At 38.9% G+C, this 27,732-nt stretch overlaps 1 protein-coding gene across 4 annotated transcripts in view; it reads left to right on the forward strand.

The window, feature by feature from the left end:
- The first annotated feature begins 5,385 nt into the window (after positions 1-5,385).
- The window catches only part of bcam (basal cell adhesion molecule (Lutheran blood group)), a 105,216-nt gene continuing 82,869 nt past the window's right edge, over positions 5,386-27,732 (forward strand). For 3 of the 4 annotated variants that reach the window (XM_057835266.1, XM_057835267.1, XM_057835268.1), the window contains exon 1: positions 5,387-5,609. In XM_057835266.1, the coding sequence (XP_057691249.1) occupies positions 5,543-5,609 (67 nt within the window). In that variant the 5' untranslated portion in view covers positions 5,387-5,542. Of the gene's footprint in view, positions 5,610-27,732 lie in introns of all 4 variants that reach the window. The other variant, XM_057835265.1, reaches the window with a different exon arrangement.

Consider the following 27,732-nt stretch of genomic DNA (forward strand, 5'->3'; position numbering starts at 1 on the left):
TCATAATAAACAAATACAGTACTTATGTACTGTATGTTGAATGTATATATTCGTCCGAGTTTTATTCATTTTTTTCTTAATGCATTGCCAAAATGTATATGATCGGGAAAAATTATCGGGAATGATTGGAATCGGTTTTGGTTAATCTAAGCCATAATTAAAATATAGCATAACATAATTATGATTTAGTGTTTACTGGTGCAAACGGACTTCTACTGTATATACTTTCGTGAAATAGTCATAAAATTCCCCCTAAAGGTTCTATCGTGGGACGAAGTGTGTGTTTTTTTTTTTTTTTTAAGTAGCAGTGTAATTTTGAAAAACTGTGACAATAAAGCTGTGGGTTTTCTTTTTCAAAAAAAAAAAAAACATGTAAAAAGTTTTGATTTCTGAGCAATTAACTTTTTCCAGTTAATTTATTTGTTCGAAAATAATGCTATGTTTTTCTTGGGGGAAAGAAAATAGTTCTTAAAAGTTTTTAATCAATGTGATGTTTTACTCAGTGACTAAGAGTTTTTCTGCCACCCAAATGCTCTTTTGAAATTTATTACCTCCATTTCTGGCTGTATAGTTTTTTTATTACAATTTGCCTCAGTCATCACTGGCAACCTTTCTGCAGATCACCGGAAAAATCCTGATTGCATAGTCATTCCTTTATCCAGGGGAAGGAAATCTGTTTTTAAGTGAGCCAAGTATGTTGAACAATGCCAGGACAGTCGCTTGCTAGCCTATGCTAGATGCAGGGTAGGGGAATAACAAATTACAACTAGCAAGACAATGAGATCAAATTACAAAATGCATGTTATTTGAATAAGTTATATTACTGGGAGAAAATGTATAATGATAAATAAAGGAGGCACGTTGAATGTTCACAATGGGATATGTCATAATCTAATGTAGGCATGTGTCTGTATGAGATTCTGATGGCATGAGAACCTTTAGCCAAAATATCATGGTTTCACGGTATTGCTATTATAACTCTAAAATTTGTTACATTGAGTTATCTGAGTTAAAAAAAAAAAAAAAAAAAAAAAAAAAGGGGGTTTCCATCGGACAGGATTTTTATTTTCAAAACATATTAGCAAATTGGAACAAAAGTGTAAAGTTAAGTTTAAAAAAAAAAAAAAAAAAAAATATTCTAAATAAAATTTAGATAAATGTAGTCCTTTAGGTGAGCCTAAAGCCACAGCTTAACATTATTACCATCAGAACAAAAATAATTGAATTATTTTCCATAAAAAGCACGTGTGTATGACTCGTATCATTTTTACATTATATACACTCTTTCTCAACACTGTTGCCAGAGAGAGAAAAAAAACACCTCATGTTTAACCTCCGCTAGACAGACTAAACACGCTGGAGTTAAGCACTTCGAATGGCCTTGTGTTGAGTTGTGCTATATGAATAAATTTGCCTTGCCTTGCCTTAACTCTCGTAGCTGGTGGGAAATGTTCATGACAGTGTTTCCTATCTTTAATTTTGTATAAATGCAAAATCATATTGGAGGTATTGCCTCCTTGGCAGCCACCCTCCGCCAACATGTTTTACATTTCATTTTCTTCAATAGGGGAAAAAGTTCAGGAGTATTTCTTCCTCCAGCCATCGTGTAGCACAGCTGACTTGCTGATACTGAGCAACAACCGGTGGGGGGAGGGTTGAACCTTGCAGCTGCAAGCGAGGGATTTCTCCCTGCATTTTTGGGACATAAAAAATAGCTAATACGTTAGGGACAGTATGACAGAAAATTTTTGCGCTTTTGAAACCGTGACGTTTTCATATGTATACCTTGAAATCGGTAATAGACCAATCGGACACTCAGATTCCCATTCTCCGTGTCAAACAGCTGAACAGGACAGGTGAAAAAAAATGCAATGGATTGCAATTTCTTTTGGAAATTCCAATGAGTAATTGAAAATTTTAACACAAGAATTGACACTTTCAGCTTTGATTCAAGACTTTTTATGGTGCAGTAATGCCATCACTTATCTATGTTGCGATATGATATCAAGTATCAAACATAATGCAACTATCTTTTCAATAATTTGAGAGCATTTATTCTAAATGAATGAAGTAATTCAAATGTAATCCAATTATAATTTTTTTAAAACAATTTTAGGCAACTATTAACTGCACAACAGTGCAATTTTCCATCGTAATTTGTACACGTTCAATGTAATCCTTCCAACTCTGCCATTAGGTAACAATAGGTCCAATTTCTTGTCCTATTGATATTGTTGCACTTTTTCTTTTTGCTATCACAGGTACCAAAAGAGTGCATACACTGTTGTCCAAAGGTTTTGACACCCCTGCAATTCTGTCAATTAATTCTCGATTTCTCCTAGAAGATTATTGCAATTGCAAATGCTTTGTTAGTAATATAATCATTTAATTTGCTTGCATTAAAAAAAACACAAAAGAGAATGGGAAAAAAAATTTAAATAATCATCACTTTACACAAAACTCCAAAAATGGGCCCGACAAAAGTATTGCCGCCCTTTGAAAAATCATGTGATGCTTCTCTAATTTGTATAATTAACAGCACCTGTTACTTACCTGTGGCACATAACAGGTTGTGGCAATAACTAAATCACACGTACGGCCAGTTAAAATGGATTATAGTTGACTCAACCTCTGTCCTGTGTCCTTGTGTGTACCACAATGAGCATGGGGAAAAGACCAAAGAACTGTCTGAGGACTTGAGAAGCAAAATTGTGAGGAAGCATGGACAATCTCAAGGCTACAATTCAATCTCCAAAGACTTGAATCTTCCTGTGTCTACCGTGCGCCGTGTCATCAATAAGTGTAAAGCCCATGGCACAGTGGCTAACCTTCCTGTATGTGGACGGAAAAGAAAAAATGATGAGCGATTTCAACGAAAGATTGTGCGGATGATGGATAAAGTACTTCGACTAACATCCTGACAAGTTCATCCTGTCCTCCAGTCCGAGGGTAAAACAGTGTCAACCCGTACTATCCGTCGGCATCTGAATGAAAAGGGGCTCTATGGTAGGATACCCAGGAAGACCCCATTTCTGACCCAGAGACATAAAAAAGCCAGGCTTGAGTTTGCCAAAACTTACCTGAGAAAGCCAAAAACGTTTTGGAAGAATGTTTTCTGGTCAGATGAGACAAAAGTAGAACTTTTTGGGAAATTGCACCAACCTAGACTTTACAGGGGAAAAAAACAACGCCCTCAAAGAAAAGAACACTGTCCCCACAGTCAAACATGGTGGAGGTTCCCTGATGTTTTGGGGTTGCTTTGCTGCCTCTGGCACTGGACTGCTTGACCGTGTGCATGGCATTATGAAGTCTGAAGACTACCAACAAATTTTGCAGCATAATGTAGGGGCCAATGTGAGAAAGCTGGGTCTCTCTCAGAGGTCATGGGTCTTCCAGCAGGACAATGACCCAAAACACACTTCAAAAAGTACTAGAAAATGGTTTGAGAGAAAGCACTGGAGACTTACTGGCCAGCAATGAGTCCATACCTGATTCCCATAGAACACCTGTGGAGAGATTTGAAAATGGCAATTTGGAGAAGGCACCCTTCAAATCTGAGACCTGGAGCAGTTGGCCAAAGAAGAATGGTCTAAAATTCCAGCAGAGCATTCTAAGACACTTATTGATGGATACCAGAAGTGGTTGTTCACAGTTATTTTATCTAAAGGTCGTGCTACCAAGTATTAAGTTGAGGTTGTCAATACTTTTGTCCGACCCATTTTTGGAGTTCTGTGTAAAATTATAATGACATCATTTTTTTTTCATTCTCTTTTGTGTTTTTTCATTGCAAGCAAAATAAATGAAGATATTACTTCCAACGCATTTGTAAATGCAATCATTTTCTGTAAGAAATTGAGCATTATCTGACAGAATTGCAGGGGTTCCAACATAAGCGGATTTTAAGGGGGGCTAGGGCCCCCCTGGTCCCGAAAAGTGCCATTGCACGTAATTGACTTTCCTATTTATATATATATATATATATAAGTTGTAAAGCAATAAAACTGCTACAAAAATGAATGAAATTAACAAAAAATATTTTTATAATGGGTCAAAATTATTTTTTAAACAGAGCATGTGACTAGCATCTTAGACAGTCATTTGCTTTGCATATAATTTTTTTAAAAATTCGGGGAGGGCAAATTTTTTTTTTCAAATGATTTTTTTCTTTGATTGAACATATTTTTTTTTGACTGAAGCAACTTTTTTGGGAATTGACTAATTTAGACACAAACTTCTTACCTATAATATGATCAAAACAAAAAAAGGATTGCTTGCACCAAAGAAAACTTTTTCAATGAAAAATTAAGTGTTCAAATGCAAATTTTTCAATCTAATATATTTTTTCGCAATCAAAAACTTTTTCTATGATTGAAATTTTTCGTTTTTTTGATTGATTTTTTCTTTTTGAAATTATATATTTTTTTGAAGCAACTTTTTTTTTTGATTGAATAATAAAGACAAAAATGTCCTAGCCAAAATGTGGCCCAAACACAAATCAACATTACTTCAATCAAAAAAGTTGCTTCAATAAAAAATAATTAAAAAAAAAAAAAATCAAAGAAACATAGCTTTCAAATGCATTTTTTGTTTTTTGAGTTTCAAATTTATTTTTGCATTGGAACACATTTTTTTTTTTTTTTTTTTGATTGAAGCAACTTTTTTTTTGTCGGAAATATATAATTTGATCGAAGCAACTTTTTTTTTTTATTGAAGCAACTTTTTTTGATTGAATTATAAAGACAAAAATATACCTCCATATGGCTCCGCCCAGGGGATACAATTTTTGACTGGGGTAACTACATTGGCACGACACCGGCGGGCGTACCATATTCAATGGATGACGATCTTGGTGAAAAGTATTGCCGAAGCGGCCTGATTTAGAATTCCCTTCAAGAATGATGGGAAACAAAAAACACTTATTGTCAGCTTATTATTATCAATATTCTTGTAAGTTAATTTTATTGCTGACACTGCGTTTAGGGGTCATCAACATCGTTGTCGTCCCCCCCCCCCACCACCCCCCGGCCCAAAAGTCAAACTCCGCCTATGGTGCCAATACTTTTGGCCAGCAGTGTATCTGAAGGCGCCATCTCATAATTGTGCAAACTCTTTTAAACCAACACAATTTTTTGAGTGTTCCAAAATAAAATTAAAAAAAATCCAAGTCATAAAATAGAAATGTAGTTGTGTCGTTCACCTGACTTTTGATTAAAATCATTCCTTTTTACTTCCGTTTCTGGAAAGCTCAGTCAAGCAGATCCCTCCTTCCTCTGTGCCAGTGAGTGAGGTGGGGGGTTAGTTTAAAGAGCCAGATAGCGGAGAGTGCGGGAGAAAGAAGTAAGGAGGGGTTTGAGGGGGGCACCTTTTGTGCAAATAAGAAGAGTACCACCCGCGTCAGATTACTCAGAGAGAGAGAGAGAGAGAGAGCGAGAGAGAGAGAGATTTTCAATTCCAAAAAGAAGACACAAGGCTCACACTAGCTGCTCGCACATAACTGAAAGGTGCAAACTTGTGAAAAAGAAGAAGAAAAGTGGCTTTAATCATGGAAGGGATAAAGTTCGGACCCGTGTGGCTTGAGTGCACCTTGCTGCTTCTCTGCGCTTTCCAACGTAAGTCCTCTTGATTTCTTCAGCTTTTTTTACACCCTCAGGCTGTTTTTTTTTTTTTTTTAGTTTGAAACTTTTTTTGGTTGCCGTTGTGTTCCACATCAGTAACTTATCACACTTTTCATGTGGTGGTTTGGCAAAACAACACGTGTGGGATTGATTCCGACATCTGTACAACAAGTGCAAACTTCCACATGAGAATGTTCCAGTCCGGTACGGTCCGCTTAAATCTAGTGGCAGTCCTCTGAAGCCGTGCAGGCAGGGAAGTCCCCCTTGTCCACACTTCATTGCACTTGTTGGCGCACACCTCCCTCAAACTCATTTTCTTCTCTTTTGGAAAACGCTGCAGCCTCACTCTAGTTTGCGCAATCAATGCCAAAAAATAGTAATAATTATTGTTAATAAATAAATAAATGCATACACAAAACAGTAAATAATAGAGCTATAAGACACTTTGAATTTCAATTCATTCATTTGAATTGCAATCACAGTGCACACAAAAACATAAAAAAGAAACCCAACAGACTCCCATTAAAAAATACTGTAGTCAAAAAGTCAATTCCCTCTAATTCAGTTCATTCAATTCAGTTGTCCTTTTAAACACTGTGTATGTATATATCTATACATTTCAACATTTTAAGATTGCCCCAATGCTCCCATGTTCAGGTAATTAAACCATCTACTGTCTGCTATATGGTTTCAAGCATTATATGGGAGAAGGTTCAACGAGAGTTTGAAAGTGTAACTTTTCAAAAAAAGAAAATTACTGCATTAGTACTTATTCAAGGACCTCACCCCTATACCTGGTAAAGAGTATCTGTCCATCATGACCGCACCCATCTAGAGGTTTCCGGAATAGCATGGGGGATGGTGGTTGTGTCGAAGAACTGTGGTTGCCCTGGAATACCAAATTTTAGGGGGCAACATTTCGAATGAAGAAAAAAAATACATTTAAGGTGTCATTCATCCCTTCACTACCTGTTAGAGTCCTGGTCTGTCGCTGCAGTGACATACTGTTAGGGTGTGAATGAGGGAGATGGTTCCCCTTGGTTACTAAATTTTGAGAAGTAACAATTTTTGGAGCACAAGAAAAAGTCGTAACAGCCTTACTCCTGCTTCCTGTCACTGTCTATTATGTTGGTAACAGCCGTGAAGTTAACATGCATGTGCATCATGGGGGGGAAGTGACTGTGGGGCTTTAAATTTTGGAAGACTGCAGCATTTACAAAGAAGGAAAAATATTCAATTACACATTTGAAACAACTTGCCTCTACCTCTTTAAAAGGTCTGCCACAGCACTTTAATTTCTGGCCAGCGTTGGGTGGCAGTGTGCTTATTTTTGCAGAGAGCAAAATTTCAAAGGATGAAATAAAAAAGTAAATGTGTACCAGGCACCATGGGGGAGGATCACAAAGGGGTGTTTGCCCTTGGGCATTTCAGGACACGCTCAATGTTTAAAAAAGATCAAAAAGACTAATGACACATTGGCAACTGTTCACCGCGCACCCCCTCCTCCACTTGTCCATCATTCTGGTGCCTCGTTATGATGTTTGCGTCTGGCTTAGGGAAGTTTGGAGGGTGGCGGTCGCTTTTGGGGCATCATGTTTTGGGGCAAGAATTCATAAAAAATATAAACTTATATACCATAGTGCCATTGTAATGGGCTCCCCTCTCCCTCAAAGTATTCCATCATGGAAGCACCTAACTCTCATGGTCCATTGGTACAACTCCTGCCTTCACGTGTTTGATACACAGATGCTTGTTTTGACTTCTTAAACATTTCCGATCCAAACTGTTCCAGGTCCGGGTCACTGTTTAATTGCTGTGTGCAGATTACAGCGGTCCTAAAATGTCTTTCGAGATCTAGAGTCCCTCCAGTTTCTCAGTCTGGATTGTATGATCAATATGTTTAAAGCAGGGGTCCCCATCCGCCGGGCCGCGGACCGGTACCGGTCCTTGGCGCATTTGCTACCGGGGCGCACAGAAATAATATTTTATTAACGACCGCATTCTGCCCGAATTAACTATGGCCTGTGCCTCTGCTTAACACATCAATATCCCTGTCTCCTCTAGACATAATACTACAGTATAGATTAGAATGTCGTCATAGAAATCCATTGATTGGACTGCAAGCAGTACATCCTGTTTTGTATATATAGTTAAACTATATCTATGGGCGCTTTTCCTCCATAGTAACGTATGACTAAGCCCCGGGCGCAGCACATTTGTTCCCCAACCACACTAGCGAAAATGACTGGAAAACAGACGTCTTTGGAGATATTTTTTACGGTGAAAAAGGGCACCTGACGAGCCAGAAGATGAGCCTATAACCTCGAAGAGCCACGAACTACGAAGGAGTGCATTCGTGACCCGTTTGTGAATAAACCGAGTGATTCGAGCATGTCTGTGCAACAGAAGGATCAGCTTGTAGAGATCGCAAATGTCGGCGACCTTAAATGTACATTTGAGACAATTAAAGTCATTCCGGAATATCCTACCAGCGCTACGAGAACACTGAAAACCTTGCTACAATTTTCAACATCGCTTCTTAATTAATGCTAAACGACACGGCGAAGGCGTTAACGGTGAGCTAGCGGTGTGCAGTTAACATGGCAGGATGGGTCTGAGGAGAACTTTTGTCCATCCACAATCAAACGTAAGTTAATATTCCTTTCTTTAAAGAAAGTTTGTAGTGTTTACTTTGGAATCGCTGCATTCGCGACCGTTTTTAATGTTACGCGCATGCGCAGAACCGCATAGTTGCAGTTTTTGATGGGTTGCAAAATATTTCAAAACACCGGTCCGTGAAAAAAAGACCCAAATCACACCGGTCCGTGGTGCAAAAAAGGTTGGGGACCCCTGGTTTAAAGAGTGTATTCACTGTGTCAATCCATTGTTGACTCATAAGTACCAGATTTTTCAGCGCTCCTCTTGTCCCACCTTTCCGTGTGTACTACATTGTCTACTTCCCTTTTACGGAGCATTTTATCAGATACCTTTAAACTAAAACCTGGGAAAAGCTTATAATTGAAGAACGCAGTGCAGATGACACATCTCGCTACTCTTTGGCAACAGTGATTCATTGATTTAAAGACTAAGCACTACCCTGCCCCTTCCATCCCTGAAGTTGAGTGCACTGTCTCAGTTGTGGGAAAGTCATCTTTTCAACTTGTCCATAAAACATTGTTGACCAAATGCCTTTAGTTTTTTCCCATCTGTATCTAGCATGCTTGTGGTCTAATAATAGCAATACTTGTAGGGTCTCAGTGGGACCCGCATTCTCAGTTACTGCCCTGTCACACGCACACGCACAAAAATTGTAAATGCACTAAACAGCATCATGGGACACATATCAGTCTTACGGCATGCTTGCTATCTCAAGAGCATTTGATGCATGTTCTCATGCTTTTGCCCTATGACCCACTCCACTTTTGTCGTTGAAAGTTTCCCGTTCCAACTGCGACAGGGATACTCTGGCTTGGGAACATGCTAAGATGGAAGGGCTTTGCAGAATTGGAAGTCTTCTAAGGGAAAATAACAAATTGATGTTAAATAAACCAGTAAAAGAAGTATTAGGCAAACTGTGGGTGACCCCAAAGTAGTAGCACCAAGTGGAAGGAATCGTAGCGACAAGCGTCGACCGAGTCAGAAGTGTCACTTCTTTGTCTATAGCCGCTTTCATTCTGGCATTAATTTCCTCACTTTTAATTTCTATACCCCCCGCCTTACCCTGGAAGCAAGAACCCCCTGCAGCCATTTGTAATTATTATGGTATTAGGCCAGAAAAAGGGTCATTTAGCTTTAAGGCGATAAAAGCCAGCAGGAACCCCCACTTTTCAAATGTCTTGGCGTTGAGGTTAAGCTGGAATCTTTGGGTTGTGTAGTCCTGAGTGACAGATGCTTTGGGAAGAGCAAGTCTATGTTTGCCCCCTTGTCATTCAGGCATCTGTAGGTCTAGGAATGTCAGGGCTGTAATTATTGAGGTGATTCACACCCCTCAGAAGGTTGACAGGTGGGTGAGTGTATGTTTTCCTGACAGTAACAGAGTCCTGAGATGGAATTAGTGGCATTTTCCCGGACGTGTCGTAGCGCGCTCTGTAAAGTTTGCATTTACTCGTCTCTTTGCATTCCACGGAAAAAGAACTTCCTTTCTTTCTCTTAAGCCCCCCTCTCACCATCAATAATCCGTTTACAAACAAACAGACTAACAGTGTGCTGGCAGAGATTTGCAGAGGTGCAACGTAAGCTCACACTGAGGTCACATTTATTGTTTTGTAAGTTCTGCTTCACCGAATATTCAGGAGACAAACTGGGACCATCACTCATTTGACTAAAGGACTGGTTCTTGTTTCCCAACCAAGGATGTCCTTTGAGCTGGGAAATAATACAGGTTTCAATTACCCAACCTTTGACAAACCACCTTTTGCTGTTTACGTTTGTGGTAAATGACACATGAAACTCAGAGTAGCCCTGTTCAGACCTTGATAATTTGGCAGTCGGCAACACTAGGGCATCTGAGGCCTCAGGTATGCATGAATGGCGAAGAGCGTAGGAGAGTTTTTATGAATGGATTTAACAGTAATATCGGAATTATAGTATTGACTAAGGGTGTGACGGTACATGTATTTGTATTGAACCGTTTTGGTACGTGGTGCTCGGTTCGGTTTCTGACGTAATGTAACCCTTACATTTCGAGGCTGTGAGTCGATCGGGTTACAGTTTCTTTGTGTAGATTATATTTACTCCGTCTTCTCTACTATAATGAGGACCAACACGGTAGGACAGTATAACCCAGAAAAGTCAATGGCGCGACAACGTGGCCGCCGCAAGAACGCAGTGAAACGCTGGCGTTAAAGTAAATCAGCCAATGCACACCAGTCGCAGTGCGGCCGCGTGTTAGACGCATCCCAGAAGCGGCTCAACGCGACGCACGTGAAAAGAACGGCAGAGTTAATTATTTGATGCGAGATGCGACCCTCCTGCGTCAATACTACTATCGGTAGCTAGGATCGGGCAGACCGGAAGTCACTCGTGTAAAAATACGGGGGATCCGGTCGATTTTCAAACTAATATGCAATCGTAACCCACTTTTTGAGTCCATCAGATCTCTTGAGTGGTAGATCGGGGCACAGTTGACTTGTCTATGTTGATTTACTGCTGTCTTCTCTGCTATAATAATAACGAACACGGCCCCGTGTTCAATACAAAACCCTCCTACCACAACAAAAAAAGTAGGAACTAATATTCATATAGGAACTAACGTTATACAGCATAAAATATACAATATAAATGAATACTACATCACATTTGAAAAATATAAACACATATTAAAATAAATAATAGCCCATTTAAATAAAATAAATTGAAATGAGCTAAAACACCTGTAATTAAATAGTAATAATAGACGGATCCTGCTTACACAATTAAATTTATTCATTTCTGTGTGGCGCTTTAACCTGAGAAAATCCACAAATAAAGCTTTTGAAAACCATTCATAAAAAAATGATTGATTGAGGCATTTCACTTGTAAAATACATGTTAAAATCTTTGTCATTGGGATTGTTTTTCTCTTTAGCACAGGACTTCTTTTTTCTTCTTTCCTTCAGAAAGAAAGCTGACCAATATGCGAGGTCTGAAAGTAGAATTTTGTTGGATTATTATCTTTAAATACCCGCTACTTTTTGAGCAGAATTCTAGCTTTGTATAGGCTAATGTTCCTATTGTTGAAAGCAAAAAAGTGTGTAATAAACAACTAGCACATTTATATTTTGCATTTTGTTTTCTTACTGTACCAAAAATGAACCGAACCGTGACCTCAAAACCGAGGTACGTACCGAACCGAGATTTTTGTGTACCGTTACACCCCTAGTATTGACCCACACACACTATTCCTTTAAGCAAGGCATTTGTGACTGGAAAGTCTCTTCTTGGTACTGCAGAATTACACGCAAGAAAACTGTACACCGACAGTTATATCCAATTGCTCCCCCAAACTAAATTTTTGAATTCTGGTATATCCATCAGTTATTAATGCTATTCTTCACTGGTTGGTTGAGATCCTTTTTGAAGTTGCGTTACCCCTAGCATCCAGTGGTATTTTGCGTGTGTTTGCTAGCTGTGATGTACCACACTTTCAAAGCTTCTGTGCTATTGTGTACAATTTCTAGTTAATGACCCCATGTAACATCAGGGAGATTGCCTGGTGTGTTTTAGTGTAGGGAAATGGCTGCGTTAGCTTTTTATGTCATCAGTGTAGCCTTACCGCAGGAAATTTATCACCGCTATTTACAGTTTTTTCAAGCACCCCCCCATCCCCCAACGCATACACACACACTTGGCAGCATTATCAACTATCCAAAGCACTCATGGTGTCTCATCTCCTACAATTTCTGTTGCAATCCACAGCATTTCATTGGTTGCAAGATGAATATAGTCTATAGTGCATATAGTCTAATCATGTATGAAGACTAAAGGGAAGAGAGAAGCTTGGTAAATCTTTTGATTTGGTTAAAGGCTTTTGCTTTATAGATGAGCTTCCTTGTCATCAGTGGGAGCTGTAAAGGAAGGAGGAAGGAAGGAAGGGTAGCCCAGATGAAGGCATGGGATGGAAGATGATTAAAAAGCTGACTATTGTGTTGCCACTGTGGAGTCTTGTTGTTCCTCTCTCCGGGGAGGACGATGTCGGTGATGAGCAATTTTAAAAACATGGCCTTGAAATGAAAATAGGCTCAGTGGGTCTGCATGTGTGTCCTTGTGTCCCTACGTTCGATGCTGGTAGTGATAACGACATAGAGAGGGGTTGCAATTCATAGGATGGAGCAAAATTGAAAATTCACAAAGCTCACTCATGTAGGGAAGCGAGGTTAAGTGCATCCAATCCTTTTAGCAAGAGAGGGCAGCAGCAAGATACGAATAACAAGCTTTATTTCAAAATGTATTTATTGTTTTCGGTAAGTAAGGAAACATGATTTGTTATGGCACCACCAAATGAAGAATACGCCCATCTGAGCAGTCTCTTGGAGAACCAAAAAGTGCTTTTTTTGCCTGTAGTCAAGTTTTTTTTTTAGTAAAACAGATGAAACGATCACACGTGATAGTTGCTGTTAAGAAAAAACTGTACCTGCAGTGAAGAATACCAATTAAAAGGGGAGTCTGAAAAAAATAAAAGTTGAACCGTGGACTAGATAGTTTTTTTTTTTTTTGGCAGCACGGAAGTAATCCTAACCCCTCCAAACCCCAAACCCACCATCTGACTGTTGGCTGGCAGGGCGTCCTCTGGGAGTCCCGCAAGCTGTTGCTTTTTCAGACCTCAACAGTTGCCTCAGCAGCAGTTGTCTAATGCACCCCTTCAAAAAAAAAAAAAAAAAAAAAAAAAAAAAAAAAAAACCACCGACCCCCTTTCCCTCACACTTTGGGTTCAATTACCACCTTGTGGTGATCCACCCTGCTGGCTTGGTGGCACAGTTGTGCAGCTTGCATGATATCCTCATGCCTCTGTGTGGTTCATCCCTGGGAACAATTGCATGAAAGGCACATATTAAATCCCAGAAGAAAAGAAACCGAGTGGTCTAGTGTGAATTTCACCAGTGTGGATCTGTACAGCAATATGTACCGATATTAACTATAAACAAGTGCCACAAACCAAGGAAATATCTTTCCCCACCACAAGCCATAATTCAAGTTACTTCCCTTTCCATTCCCTCTCAAGCGTGATGAATGATTTCCTCAACACACACCGCCATATCTTTAAAAAATATTTGGGTAATGTATTGGATGATCAGATAAGAAAACTTGTTTGCCGCTTCACTTGCTTACATTTCTGGTCTCAGTTCTGATATGCTAGAGCTAACCAGCCAGTCAAGTTATTTCTGCCACCATTAGTTTCCCCTGATAATCTGACTGGAAAACCTCCAGGTAAGGACCAGCTACTGCTGTAATCATAGAGTACATATTTGAAGGAGTGGTCGAAGAATTGTGACAGTGAATTCCTGAGGAATTCTTTCTTGTGCTTATCTTGGTGGTATATTGACCACGAGGGTGACTGAAAGTTCACTGTACTTTGAAAGGATTATGTTTAGCTACGAGTATAGTGTATGTGTGTAAATACATGTGTGCAAATTCATAAAGCCGCCATGACTAAAGCGAAGGCCAAGACCGCGGAGATCACACTATCACTTGAGCCACTTCTCATGTCCAATCTCGATTCGCATCGGCGCGAGAACATTCCTGCGGCCCTGTGAATTTAATCTAGTTAATGGTTAAGCAGCGGTGTTTAACCTCTCCAGTGAGGCTGGTCACTGTTTGACAATGAGATCTTATTGCTTTTAACTGGGCCGTGGGGACCTGTGAGACAAGAGTAGAGACATAAATCCTCTGTGCCCGAGGATCACAAGATGGAGGAGTGATGGTCTGACCTCGGAGGTTTTCTTTGGTTAAGAACTGTAAGAGTTGGTGTTTAATGACGTTTCTGCCCATTTTTATCTGTTGCATATGCTAAGGTGGAATTATTTTTATTGCCGTATATTGGCTCGAAAACGGTTTCTCATGAAACTTTCAGAAAAAGTAGTTCTAAAGCCAAGACTGAAAAAAAATCAATTTCCCAGGCATGCCATCCATATGCTTTTATGGTTATTTAGAAGGTGTGCAAGTTCCTTGTAATCCTGGGATTTTTTGAGGGCCTTGTTGGAGTTATACAAAAGTGCTTAGTATAATTATTAGGGGTGTAACGGTACAGAAAAATCTCAGTTCGTTACGTACCTCGGTTTTGAGGTCACGGTTCGGTTCATTTTCGGTACAGTAAGAAAACAAAATGCAAAATATAAATGTGCTAGTTGTTTATTACACACTTTTGTGCTTTCAACAATAGGAACATTAGCCTATACAAAGCTGGAATTCTGCTCAAAAAGTAGTGGGTATTTAAAGATAATCCAAAAACAATTTGCCTTTCAGATCCCGCGTATTTGTCAGCTTTTTTTTCTGAAAGAAAGAAGAAAAAATAAGTCCTGTGCTAAAGAGAAAAGCAATCCCAAAGATTTTAACATGTATTTTACAAATGAAATGCCTCAGTGAATAATTTTTTTTCTTATGAACGGTTTTCAAAAGCATTATTGGTGGATTTTCTCAAGTTAAAGCGCCACACAGAAATTAATAAATGTAATTGTGTAAGCAGGATCTGTGTATTATACTTTTTATTTAATTACAGGTGTTTTAGCTCATTTCAATTTATTTTATTTAAATAAGCTATTATTCATTTTTTATGTGTTTATATTTTACAAATGTGATGTAGTATTCATTTATATTGTATATTTTATGTTGTATAACTTTAGTTCGTATGTGAATATTAGTTCCTACTTATTTGTTGTGGTAGGAGGGTTTTGTATTGAACACAAGGCCGTGTTGGTTATTATTATAGCAGAGAAGACTGCGTTCTCGCGGCGGCCATGTTGTCGCGCCGTTGACGTTTCTGGGTTATACTGTCATACCGTGTTGGTCCTCATTATAGTAGAGAAGACGGAGGAAATATAATCTACACAAAGAAACTGTAACCCAATCGACTCACTGCCTCGAAAAGTAAGGGTTACATTACGTCAGAAACTCGATCGGTACGCCTCCGTTCTGAACCGAGCAATACGTACCGAAACGGTTCAATACAAATACATGTACCATTACACCCTTAATAATTATGCATAAATCACAATTTTTTTAATAGAGGGGTTAGATAAGGCCCACTTGATAAAATATTTGATCAGAATTATTACTTTTTTCATTCCGTTGGATTGCTGCAGGGGAGGTGCCTTTACTCATTATTTGTTGGAGATTTATGCAGAGGACTTACTGAAAAAAATGTATGCAGATATTAGGTTGGCTATGTGTTCTGGTTGCTGGTTGTTGCTTGTCAAACTCAAGATAGTTTGCAATTAGTGGGAGGGTTTTTGTTTTGGGAGTATAAAAACAATTTGAATAATTTTCAGAATGTTTTGCAGAGAAGTGATTAATGGGTTCTCGTTGGGGTAAGGGTATAGGGTCATGGGTTGGTCTTAGGGCTCAGTATTCAGAGCTTGGGTAAGGCCTTGGAATTTGGGTTTGCATTGGTGTGCCATCCAAATTGCTAATGCTTGGCGGAAGTTTGAAATGATCTTCGGCAAGCATGACTTCATGTCTACGTGTGTGGGAAAGGGGGATGTCACCTGAGCGCTGGGCCGGTAGTATCGTCACAAAAATAGGTGTCAATTTCCGCGGCATTGCAGTCAGTCACCCAGGCAGCTGCCTCAAGGACATTGCTTGTCTTTTTATTGAGGGTTTTGCTTACAAGGAACTCCTGTGAGGCAACTACCATGGGACGGAAGTTGTCTTTGCTCTTCTTTGCTTGTGTGAACTTGACTTTGTGCGGAAAGAGTACAATTTGCATGCGCTGAGTGTTAATGCTGCACAAGTCTCATCCTGTGCTTTACCTGAGTTGATGCTTTGCAGGTTACGTTTCTCCTTGGAATTTTCACAATTTTATGACTTATCTATTGGCTTAAAGTTCTCCAGCCTTATATTACCAGTGTTGTCATCAATAGTTGGAATATGAGGCATTGGTTAGAAAGCTTTCTCTTGCAAAAATCCTTCTTGAATACTCAGTTGAGTTGTCTTGTTTTCAGCTCGCATTAGCCTGTAGCGGTAAACGAGCGCTCTCAGTTTCACTGTTTTGATTCATCATCAGCAGGAAAAGGCAACCAGGCTGCCCCTACTTTTCTATGAATATTTAATCCTAAATCAATAGCTTGCAATTGGGTTACAACTCCATCAGGCTAAATGATTCCCAATTCCGTGTCTGTACATTGTGCAGAGCAGCAACATTGACAAATTGTTATTGTCGGGTAATGTCAGACTTACAGAGTGGTTAACCGATTTAGCCTGTTGTTATTAAAATGGGCTAAAGTAATTACAATCCAGCCATCTTGCCTTGAGAGTCTCTCTTAACATTTTCAAACTTTGTTAATGTTTATTCCAGCTAAATGATGTTGTTATTATGAAGGGCACAAGGGAATATTTGGTTTTTACCGCACAGTTGGCTGGAAAGCAAAGAGGTGCAGGACAAGCTGCATAACGTACACTCCCCACCCTCCAAACATACACGCACCCCGCCCATGCTCAGCCCCTTTTGATCCCATTCCCCACTCACATCACACACTTGAAGATTTGTCTCTGTGGATAATGATGAAAGATGTGCCGACTCTCCTCTTGTCAATTAGCAGCCCCAAAGTGTGTGCTATGCATTATGTGTGTGTGTCGATTGAAAGCCGTGTGTAAGGGTAGTGTATGAGCTTGGTTAATGGCCGGGGCACAGAGGACACATGTTCAATAATAAGGCCTGACAAAAGAGAACAGGGAGAGGGAGGTATGGAGGAAGGATGATGGGCTATTTAAGTGGGTTACTCCTTTTCAGCCCAGGATGGCCTTTACATCCTGAACCAAAAAATACCCCTTTATTCCTTTTCCATTGGTTAATTTACCTAACTGCATAGAGGACCAGGCACATATAAGGGTTTTTCATAATATTAATAAATGCATATTATTTAAAGGTAATTTCTGAAAACTAAAAGACACTCAAACACTGACATAGAGTACTTGGAAAGGGCAGTGACTATTTAGGATAAGGCACTGATTTATTTGAAGCAGATAATTCTTTATCAATTGAGTAATGCAGTTATTAGAGTGCTACTATTACAGTGTACTTTATTGAAGACTAGAGCTGAAACGAATACTCGCGCAACTTGAGTAACTCGAGTTTAAAAACTGATCCGAGTAATTTTATTCACCTTGAGGAATCGTTTAATTTTGCCAGCTCTAAGCATCACATTTTGCCCGGACTACTTTTAATGCGGGACAACGTGCTGATGTCACGTGCGTAGAGGAAGAAGCAATTAAAAAAAAAAAAAAAAAAAAAAAAAAACTTACTGCAGCCGACAGTTGCTACAAACTATGCCAACGTTGCTAAAAACTACGCCCGCATGATGCTAGTGTGGTAGCAGGTAGTGTCCATCTCATAGATATCGCATGCATTTAGAACAAGATGCGAAATGACAGACTCGGCCGTGTCTGGGCAGCGTTAGTTAACTGCCGCCATCTTTAAGCAGTAGACTTCTCAGTAAGCCTGTCGCGATAACAAATTTTAGTGTGTGATAATTTAGCTCATAAATTATTGCAATATGCGATATTATTACGCCCCCAATTTTTTTTTTTAAACCAATTTACAATAACACAGTGAGAATACAGTATATATTAATAGATCAAGTACACCCAGTTAAACGCAATAAATATTTACTCTTAAATTCAAAAATACTTTTTAAGAAATCACAACTAAAAAACATTGGCCGTGCCTCTTAAGTAAAAGACAACAATATTAATACCGCACAGAAACACAGCATAAATAAAAAGTGTTTTTCAAGAAAAAAATAATAAAATTGCACTTAATAACTTTAGCATTTAGGCAAATGAACTAACTAACTTTTCCCCTCATAGCTTCTGCAATGGTGTTCCATAGGGATGCAACGATACAGTTAAGTCTTGGTTCGGTACGATTTTCGAAACGGGGGTCACGATTTTCGATCCAATTCAATAAATTGCCATCATATAAACATGCATTTTAGTGAATAATATTTATGTGCTTACTTCTTACTGATCTGAAAATTTTTTGTATAAAAGTTGATTGCTACAGCTCTCTTAGCAGCTAGGTTTACTACATGAGCGAGACATCCTATTTGTGGTCCGAATCAATCTGTGTCACGTACTGAATTAACAATATTTACAACAACATTATCTATAGTCACTGGTACGGATTGATTTGGCCTTCTTAACATCCATTCAGTCATGACAGTTTAGAATTAATCGATGTACATTATGGACTACGTGTCCCATAATCACTCTGGGCTCACGTTGCCAATGGCATGGGACGTAGCACATCTAGTTTGCTATTTCATGATATCTAGTGTGTGCGCGCGCATTAAAAAAGTTAGCAAACGCCGCTGAAGTCAAGTCTGCTCATTACTGCACAACACCAGCATATGACAATCGACTTTCATAAACAGGACGAGTTTGAAGCACAGCGCTATTAATTTTCCACTCAATGTTCATCATTTTCCATTCAGCTGTCCGTTGTCAAAGCGAGGTTGTTCGTAGCAGCCAAGTCGGTAACAATGTTTTGGCGGACTTCGTTGTAAATATCTGGCGGTGTGCCGAAAAATAGCCGCCCCGCGTGAAATGTCACCCCTGACGGGAGCGCCCACACGTCAACAACACCGGCGTGCCGGGGATTGTCCGCAGTCAATCCGAAGCACTGACGCGGCCGGTATACATTGAACAATAGGATATAATGGAAACGATTGGCTCCGGCGCTATTTTTTGCCGGACCTGGAACGAAGATGCATTTTGCGCAGTTGGTAACAAGGAATCCGAAAAAACACAAAACACAGCGCTGTAGAGTGATGAGGGTGTAAAATTAAAACATAATAAAGCTAACTGTCAGTTTTAGCTCAGTAGTCATTGCTGAATAAAACACCAAGTAGCACTGGTCCCTAATGTGCTCCAATACAGCAGGTATCATACATTTATTTTGAAAACTTCAAAAACTCAGAATCCTATTAGTACTTACAATTTAGACTAACTTAAAACTTAACTAGAACTTAAAAATAGCTTGACACAAATGGAAATTCAATTGAAACACGTGAGAAAAACACATAGCTTTCAAGTGATATGTGTTATCAAGCGTAATTACATGTTTAGGTAAGAAATATTTTTTTTAATAAGATCTAGAAGTTTTTTGAGTGAAAGCAGTGAATTTTTTTAAAGTCACATCTGAGATGCAATTGTTGGCTGTTTTCAACAATGTACATCGAAAATAAAGACATTGATTGACTGAAAATTGTTCAATATTGGATTAAATGTTTTTTTCTCATGTATATTTATAGTTGCTCTTTACCTAAAAAAAAAAAAGTTTTTTTTCCGATTACTCGATTAATCGATAAAATTTTCAGTCGATTACTCGATTTCCAAAATATTCGATAGCTGCAGCCCTATTGAAGTCTAACAAATTATATAGATATTTTTACTCATCTTGACTGAGTCAACTCAAACCCAAGAACCTGCAATCTGTGTACTTGCTACATGCTGTGCAGTAATTAGAGCCAACAAGAGAAGGGGAGAATTGAGCTTGCCAAACGAAACCCTTGTGCACAAATACAAAATAAAGCTTAAAACTTTAAAATGTGCTACATGAATAGTCATTCTATCATTTCTTTTTTAAGTGTTCTATAGGTTCTAAATGGTTTCATTTCATTAGAAAAGGTGAAGCAGTGTATTTTCATGCATTTTTCAGTGGGGTACCTGAACAAGGCCACATTGTTAAGACATTCCTTCGGGCTGTTGGAATTCAGGTATTAATAATGGACTAAGCACACACACACACCCGGCAGACAAGTGAAAAGGAATGGGAAGGAAACAGAGAGCGACAATGCATCTGCACTCTCCTGTAAGAAAACATTTCAGCAAAAGTCTGAGCCTATCATGTGCGACGAGTGTTTCACTTCAACTGCATTAACGCCATCGTGTGCATCAGGGATTAAGGAGGACATGACTCTACCATGTGTGTGGGCATCCATCACTTGGAGCTAATCAGCACATGTGAATGTTACTAGGATTTAAGCAAGGTTATGAATAGGCGTGTGCATGTGTGGGGTGTCCACATGAACGGCAGTACCAGCTGGCGATCTGACCCAAAGCTCTGCACTGGCCCTCACATTTTGTCGACCGTTCTTTTTCTGTTTTCTACACTCTTTTTTTTCCTCAACGCATCGATTAGTTCTTGCCTTGTCTGCATTATGTGGAAACCGTCTTGTCAATTGGGGGAAGTGTGTCAGCCAGGCTGTTGCAGTTAGACCTTGCGCCTCCTTGGCAGAGAGCTCAGACTCCTGCGTTCTTTTCTGCACAGCCCTCACCCACACAACACCGGATCCCCACTCCTCAGTCCATCTGTTTGTTTATAATGTGTTCGAGGGCGGTTCAGGGCAGTTGGCACAGGCAAGAATAATTAGAATTCACAGGACTAGAATCTACTGGTTATAACACATTTTTCATAGAAAGGGCCATTTCTTATTTTTCTAGAGCCATACTAAAATAAACAACTTGTATGATGCAATAGTATTGAATATATATCTGAGGTTTCTTTAGTGTCTGAGGATTACTGTTGGTAGCTTTGCATTATGCAAAGTCTCGCAGCTGGTGGGAAACGTTCATGACAGTGTTGAATAGAGGTGTGAATCTTTAGGCACCTAACGATTCGATTACGATTACAATTACGATTCAGAGGCTACGATTCGATTATAAATCGATTATTGATGACATCCCCCCCCCCCACCCCCACCCCCCGGCCCTCCCGCTATTAGCTGCTTTTAATGTTTTGTACATTAGTTATAAATACTGTTTTAAAAAAAAAGCCTTGCAGGCTTAAATAAACGACTATTTCAGTATCAAGTTAACAGTTAAAACCAATAAATAATATACGCAAATCCCCATTCAGTATCAGCAGCCTTAAACTACATTCAATTAATTTAATGTTGTGAATCAACTGTTAAAGTTGTTAAAATTGCTCCCGTTATTCCATAATTTCCCTTTTGTCTACTTTCGACATGTGAAAGTTTTAAAACTATTTTAAAGATGGATTCAAGTCAATATCTTGCCGATTTAGGAGTATTTTAGATAAAAAGTTAATTAGGTTCGCATGGAAGGTTCGCTACAACAGCCTTGCAGGGAAGTCTACTGCTTTAAGATGGCGGCCGTTTACTAACGAGAGCATCTAGCTTTCTGTACATGTGCTGCTAACACCACCGAGTCTATTTTGCATCTAGTCCTATATAAATATGATATCTACCGTAACATTATGTGGACGTACTTTGTAGCAGCTGTCGGCAGCAGTCAGGTATGTTGTTGTTTTTTTTATCTCGCGGCATGAGTTGACCTAGAGCCGTGAGTTGAGCATTAGCATTACCTGAGGGGCCGGGTAATGACAAGCATGATGTTTGGCTACTCTCGCTCTGTTCCTCATTGCATCCCGAAGACCGTGCGGCGCGCTGAGTGTGTTTTACTTCCGCTTTACTTGACATATTTCAATAATCGGAATTTGGATGTTTGTGAATCGTTCTGGAATCTTCCACGGCCGAATCGCGAATAATCTAAGAATCGGAAATTTCGCACACCTCTAGTGTTGAATAACCTTTAATTTTGTATAAATGCGAAATCATACTGGAGGTGTTGCCTCCTCGGCAGCTACTAGAGCTGTCCCGACTAGTCGACATTGTCGACGTCATCGATGACGTAAATCCGTCAACGAGCACAACATCCCGTCGACGGTTAATGAAGGGTTAAAAAAATATATGCGTGCAAAGTTCAGAATGTCGGACGCTTGGTATGCAAGCGGGGAAATCGGCACAAAGCCAAAAAAGCGCACCAGAGAGTCCAAAACATTGACTTATTTTTTAAAAAAACAAAGGAGGGTACACTGTTGTGTCCTGTCTCTACAATGCCAAGCTTGGCTGCACGTCGGCCGTGAATGATAACGACAGGAGATTGTAAGTCCATCTAACTAACTAATGATATGTTTTATTGAAGTTGCTAAGCCTGTCGCGATACGCTATGATTCCATTTATCGCATGGTAAATAAAAATGAGGGCGGTCATTTTCACGGCTGTGTTTTATCGCTGCGCGCGCGTGCGTGCTGATAGCATATGAGACTCCAGTTCTTTTCTGTCATCAACACGCTGTAGAATTAAAGTTCAGACATACAAAATAAGAAAACACATCCATATTAAACACTATATACGTTAGTATTGCTACATTGAGGTGAATGGGGAAAAAGACGACCTACTTTAGCCGGCTATAAAACAGGCAGCCTTGTCCAAAACTTGCAGTTAAAAGGTGACACTTCAAACATGAAAAATCGCTGGTTAACAGCATTTGCAAAAGGAAAAAAAATCTATTACTGACAACACATGCGATGACAAAAAGTGTTTTTTTTTTTTTTTTTGCGGAATGTAAAGCATAAGTTAGCGGTTTAGCGAGCGTACTTCCGGTGAACATTTAAAAATAAAAGCATGTCATGTTCGTCATATAAATAACAATTTCTGGAGTTAATCCCACACACTTCAGATTCTACACTAAGAATACCATTAAAATGACACCCTTTATGAAAAGTCTGATTGGTAATGAATAATTATTATAATACTAATATATAGAGGTGTGCAAAATTTCCGATTCTTAGATTATTCGCGATTCGGCCGTGAAAGATTCGAGAACGATTCACAAACATCCAAATTCCGATTATTGAAATATGCCAAGTAAAGCTGGAAGTACAACACACTCAGTGCGCCGCGCGGTCAATGAGGAACGGAGCGAGAGTAGCTAAACATCATGCTTCTCATTACCCGGCCCCTCGGGTAATGCCAACAACATACCTGACTGCTGCCGAAAAGCTGCTACAAGTACATCCACATAATGTTACGGTAGATATCATTTATATAGGACTAGATGCAATATAGATTCGGTAGCGTTAGCAGCACACCTACAAAAAGCTAGATGCGGGCGTTAGTAAACGGCCGCCATCTTAAAGCAGTACACTTCCCTGCAAGGCTGTTGTAGCGAACCTTCCAAGCAAACCTAATTAACTTTTTATCTAAAATACTCCTAAATCGGTAAAATATTGACTTGAATCTATCTTTAAAATAGTTTTAAAACTTTCACATGTCGAAAGTAGACAAAAGGGAAATTATGGAATAACAAGAGCAATTTTAACAACTTTAACGGTTGATTCACAACATTAAATTAATTGAATGTAGATTAAAGCTGCTGTTACAGAATGGGGACTGGAGTTTTTTTATTTACTGTTACATGTTAACTTGATACTGAAATAGTAGTTTGATTTAGCCTGAGAGTATTTTTGAACAATTTTGGAACTAATGTACAAAACATTAAAAAAAAAAAAAAAAAAAAAAAAAGGAGGGGGGTGCATCAATAATCATTTTATAATCGAATCGGAGCCTCTGAATCGTAATTGTAATCGAATCGTTAGGTGGCCAAAGATTCCCAGCTCTACTATTATATATAGTACTACAGTATACTATAATATTAATGCTAGGTATTTTTTTAAGAATTGTTTTGAATCATGTTTGAAAGGTGAAGTCAGTGTTCTGAATCTGTTTACATTCCATTCTTTTGCACAAGTTAATTCTCTCAGCATTTGAACTCATTGTTTGTGATTTATTATTGTTATTTATCTGTTTATTTGTACTTTAATAAAGAATTTAAGTGTTCCAAAATGTTTTTGTGAATTGATAAGCGTCAACAAAAATTTCATTGCTAAATTAGTAAAAAAAAAAAAAAAAAAAATGTTTTTGTGAATTGATAAGCGTCAACATAAATTTCATTGCAAAATTAGTAAAAAAAAAAAAATAAATATATTTTTTTTAAATTAAAAGATTAGTTCACTAATCGTAAAAATAGTCGGCTGATTAATCGGGAGAAAATTAGTCGTTTGGGACAGTCCTACCAGCTACCCTCCACAAACATGCTTTACATGTTGGCTGTCCTTTCTCCTCTAAACCGCAGCTCTCTACCTTTTCTGTAGCCAAAGTATTCCCATACTAGCGATTTTGTTTTCTTCGATGGGGGAAAAAAAGTTGAGGAGTTTCACCTCCTCCAGCAATCGTGTAGCACAGCTAACTCACTGACACTTAGCAACAACCGGTGGGGGAGGGGTTGAACCTTGCAGCTGAAAGCGAAGGATTTCTCCCTGCATTTTGGGATATAAAAAATAGAAAATACCTTAGGGACGGTATGACGGAAAATTTTCGCGGTTTTAAAACCGTGATGTTTTCATTCCATGGTATACCTTGAAACCAGTCACATGGCACATGTCTAGTAGCAACTAACATTGTTTATATTATCAATATTTAATATATATTATATCAAATACAATATTTATCAATACATTGGGCCATATTTGTATCATGTATGTATGTATGTATGTATCATTTGTACATATCTGTACCGGTAATCCCCAGGTTGTACGTGATTTTGACTTTACGCTGCCAGAGAGACCTAGAGACCTACCTAGTTCCCATTGCCGTTCATCATGTCAGGATCCCCTCCTCCCCGAAGCAGGGTCGCCGCCGTCCTGCATTTGCTTTATACTGGGAGATCTGCCTTCAGATCCCATTTCCTTGTTTTCTTCGGGCTGCTGCTGCTGTTCCCCCGGCGCTGGCTCCTCTTGTGAGTCCTGATCCGCTTTTTTGAGTTCAGACAGCGGGCTCGCGTTGAGTGAGGCGACGCTGGTGACCTGAACGGCCATGATATCCCCCCTCCTCCCTTCTTCCAACAGTGTCCTTTTCTCTCAGCACGGTGACTCGCCCGAATGGTCATTAAATATAACGGGGTTTAACACAATGTACCTCACAGTATCTTAGTTATTTACTTTATTTTAATAATATGACATATAATGCATGTTTTTGCATAGTTATTTTGAGATTTCGGGGTAGCCTACTTTTTTTTCTTTTTAGCTTTTTAGTAATACTTAAAGGGTTTTTTCCGACTTGTGCGGAAATTCGGGTTACGTCGCTGGCGCAGGAACGGAACTCATTTGTAACGTGGGGACTACCTGTAGATCCTTTGTTTGATATTCGTGAATTTGCCTTGAAACAGCCATTGGATTTCTTTTTTTGATTCATCCACGTTTCTTCTTGCAAGATCAAATTTTGTGGTCATGGCTTTCATGGGTACTAGGTTTGTCCCGATCTGAAATTTGGATCGGATCGAGCGCCGATATGCGCAAAAAAATGCGCATCGGTATTGGATCGGCCGACACGGAAAAATTCCGATCCAGACTCCCGATCCAGTTTTTTGAAGTCCGGTACTATATTTATGTTATGTTATTTATGTTTTGTGTTTATCACTGAATAAACAGGACACTTTCTTGTTACCAACCATTGTGTGTTATTCAAACTCACCTAATTCAGCTGGCTAGTTGTTATCATGAGTACTAAAACCCTTTTCAACATGAGTCTGACAACTAAGTAAGGAGGCTAGATAACTTTTAACTTTAATACATGCTCAGATAGGCCGGTATTGGTATCGGCCAGTATCAGTATCGGATCGGAAGTGCAAAACAATATCGGTATCTGATCAGAAGTGCAATAACCTGGATCGGGACATCCCTAATGGGTACACCTATTGTATACAAAAATATTAAAAACTGGCTATGTTGGAGTCGACATGAACCTGCCGCAGGGGCGGACCACGAGCAAATGATTTGAGTGTGAATGATGAAGGTCCCAGACTGGATTCTTAGACATGTGGTGGCAGAATGTGCTTATCAACTATGCTGAAATGGATACATAGCTACGCATTCTGTAGGTTTAGCAAAAGCGCTAAAGTGATCAGAGCTCACATAGCCAGTAGATCACCAAACTGTTTACCCACAGAGGGGGCGGCCAGATCCTCCTGTATAAACAGGAGACATTATCCAAATGATCCGCACATTGTAGAAACAAGCAGTCATATCAGACTGAGCCAGACCCGGTTAGAAACACAACAAGTGGGGGGGACGAATTGCGCTTATATTTGCTCGTAAAATGAAGTATCAGATAAATACAGAAGCTACAGTATCAGGCATTGTTGCAGTTTGTTTGCAGAGGGTGCTCTGGTCATCTGTTACTATGAGTATGAAATGATATAAACGAGTTTCTATCATAGTTTGTAGTAAATTTATTGTTAAAATTATTATTACAAGTAATTATAAGGTGGGAGAGCTATTGCTGTATTATATTTCTTTTATTATACTTTTTTAAGAAATTTGGTTCAACTATGAGGTTTTTTTGTGTGTTATACTGCATATAACGCAGCCAAACAAGAAGTCATTTTTTACTTTGCCCAGTGAGTGGCAAATTCATATTGTCAACTAAAAATGAGAATGAGTGAAAAGGAAGACAAATCAGTTTGCAAGACGTGTTGCACTTGGCAAAAGCAGCGAGGCAGCAGGAATTGGTAGCTGATAGCACTCTTTGCTCAGCTGCTCTCGCTGGCATCGTATGACGAAGAAAAAAAAAAAAAAGTGTAAATCAATCGAAAGAAGGAGTCAGTGAATGAATTTGAATATTACCATACCAGTTTTTTGTCGTGTTCTTTTGAAATAGCTTTTCTCGCATGATTATCAATTAGAACAGGTGCCACTCTGTATGTCATAAATCCACAGTACCATTGTCCTAGTTGGCCTGATTGTTTTATTTTGGTTGACTATACTATATATATATTGCAATGACTTCTTTTTCCAATAGAAAATATGTGGGCCCATACGTGGTGGAGTGTTTTGAATGGAGCAAACCGTTGGTGGGATTTACGCCTCTGGTTTTACCGCCTGTGGGTGCCTTTTTGTTAATTGATGACTCATTTCTCGTGATATGGAAGCCAACATTTTGTCACCTTATTGATTTTTAATCATTCAGGAGGAGTACTTGGAGGAGTGTAGAAGAAATTATTCATCCAACTCACAACAAAGTAGAAGATCAAACCACTAGTTTATATTGTATGTGTGTGTGGAGTTCTACAGGAAAATGTACAGACTAGGGCTGCAGCTATCAAATATTTTAGTAATCGAGTAATCGACTGAAAATTCTATCGATTAATCGAGTAATCGGATAAAACGTACTGTATATTTTCAGGTGAAGAGCAATTATAAATATACATGGGAAAACAAGACATTTCATCTAATATTGAACCATTTTCAGTAAATCAATGTCTTTATTTTCGATGTACATTGTTGAAAACAGCCAACAATTGCATTTCAGATGTAACTAGAATTTAAAAAAAAAGACTTAATTCACTGCTTTCACTCAAAAAACTTTTAGATCTTATATATATATATCTTACCTAAAAATGCATTACGCTTGATAACACACATCACTTAAAAGTTAAGTGTTTTTCCCACGCGTTTCAATTGAATTTCTATTTGTGTCAAGCAATTTTTAAGTTCTAGTTAAGTTTTAAGTTAGTCTAAACACAAGTCCTGATGGGATTTTGCGTTTTTGCAGTGTTCAAAATA

This window comes from Corythoichthys intestinalis, chromosome 4 (assembly GCF_030265065.1).
Source record: "Corythoichthys intestinalis isolate RoL2023-P3 chromosome 4, ASM3026506v1, whole genome shotgun sequence".
In the NCBI taxonomy this organism is placed as follows: domain Eukaryota; kingdom Metazoa; phylum Chordata; class Actinopteri; order Syngnathiformes; family Syngnathidae; genus Corythoichthys; species Corythoichthys intestinalis.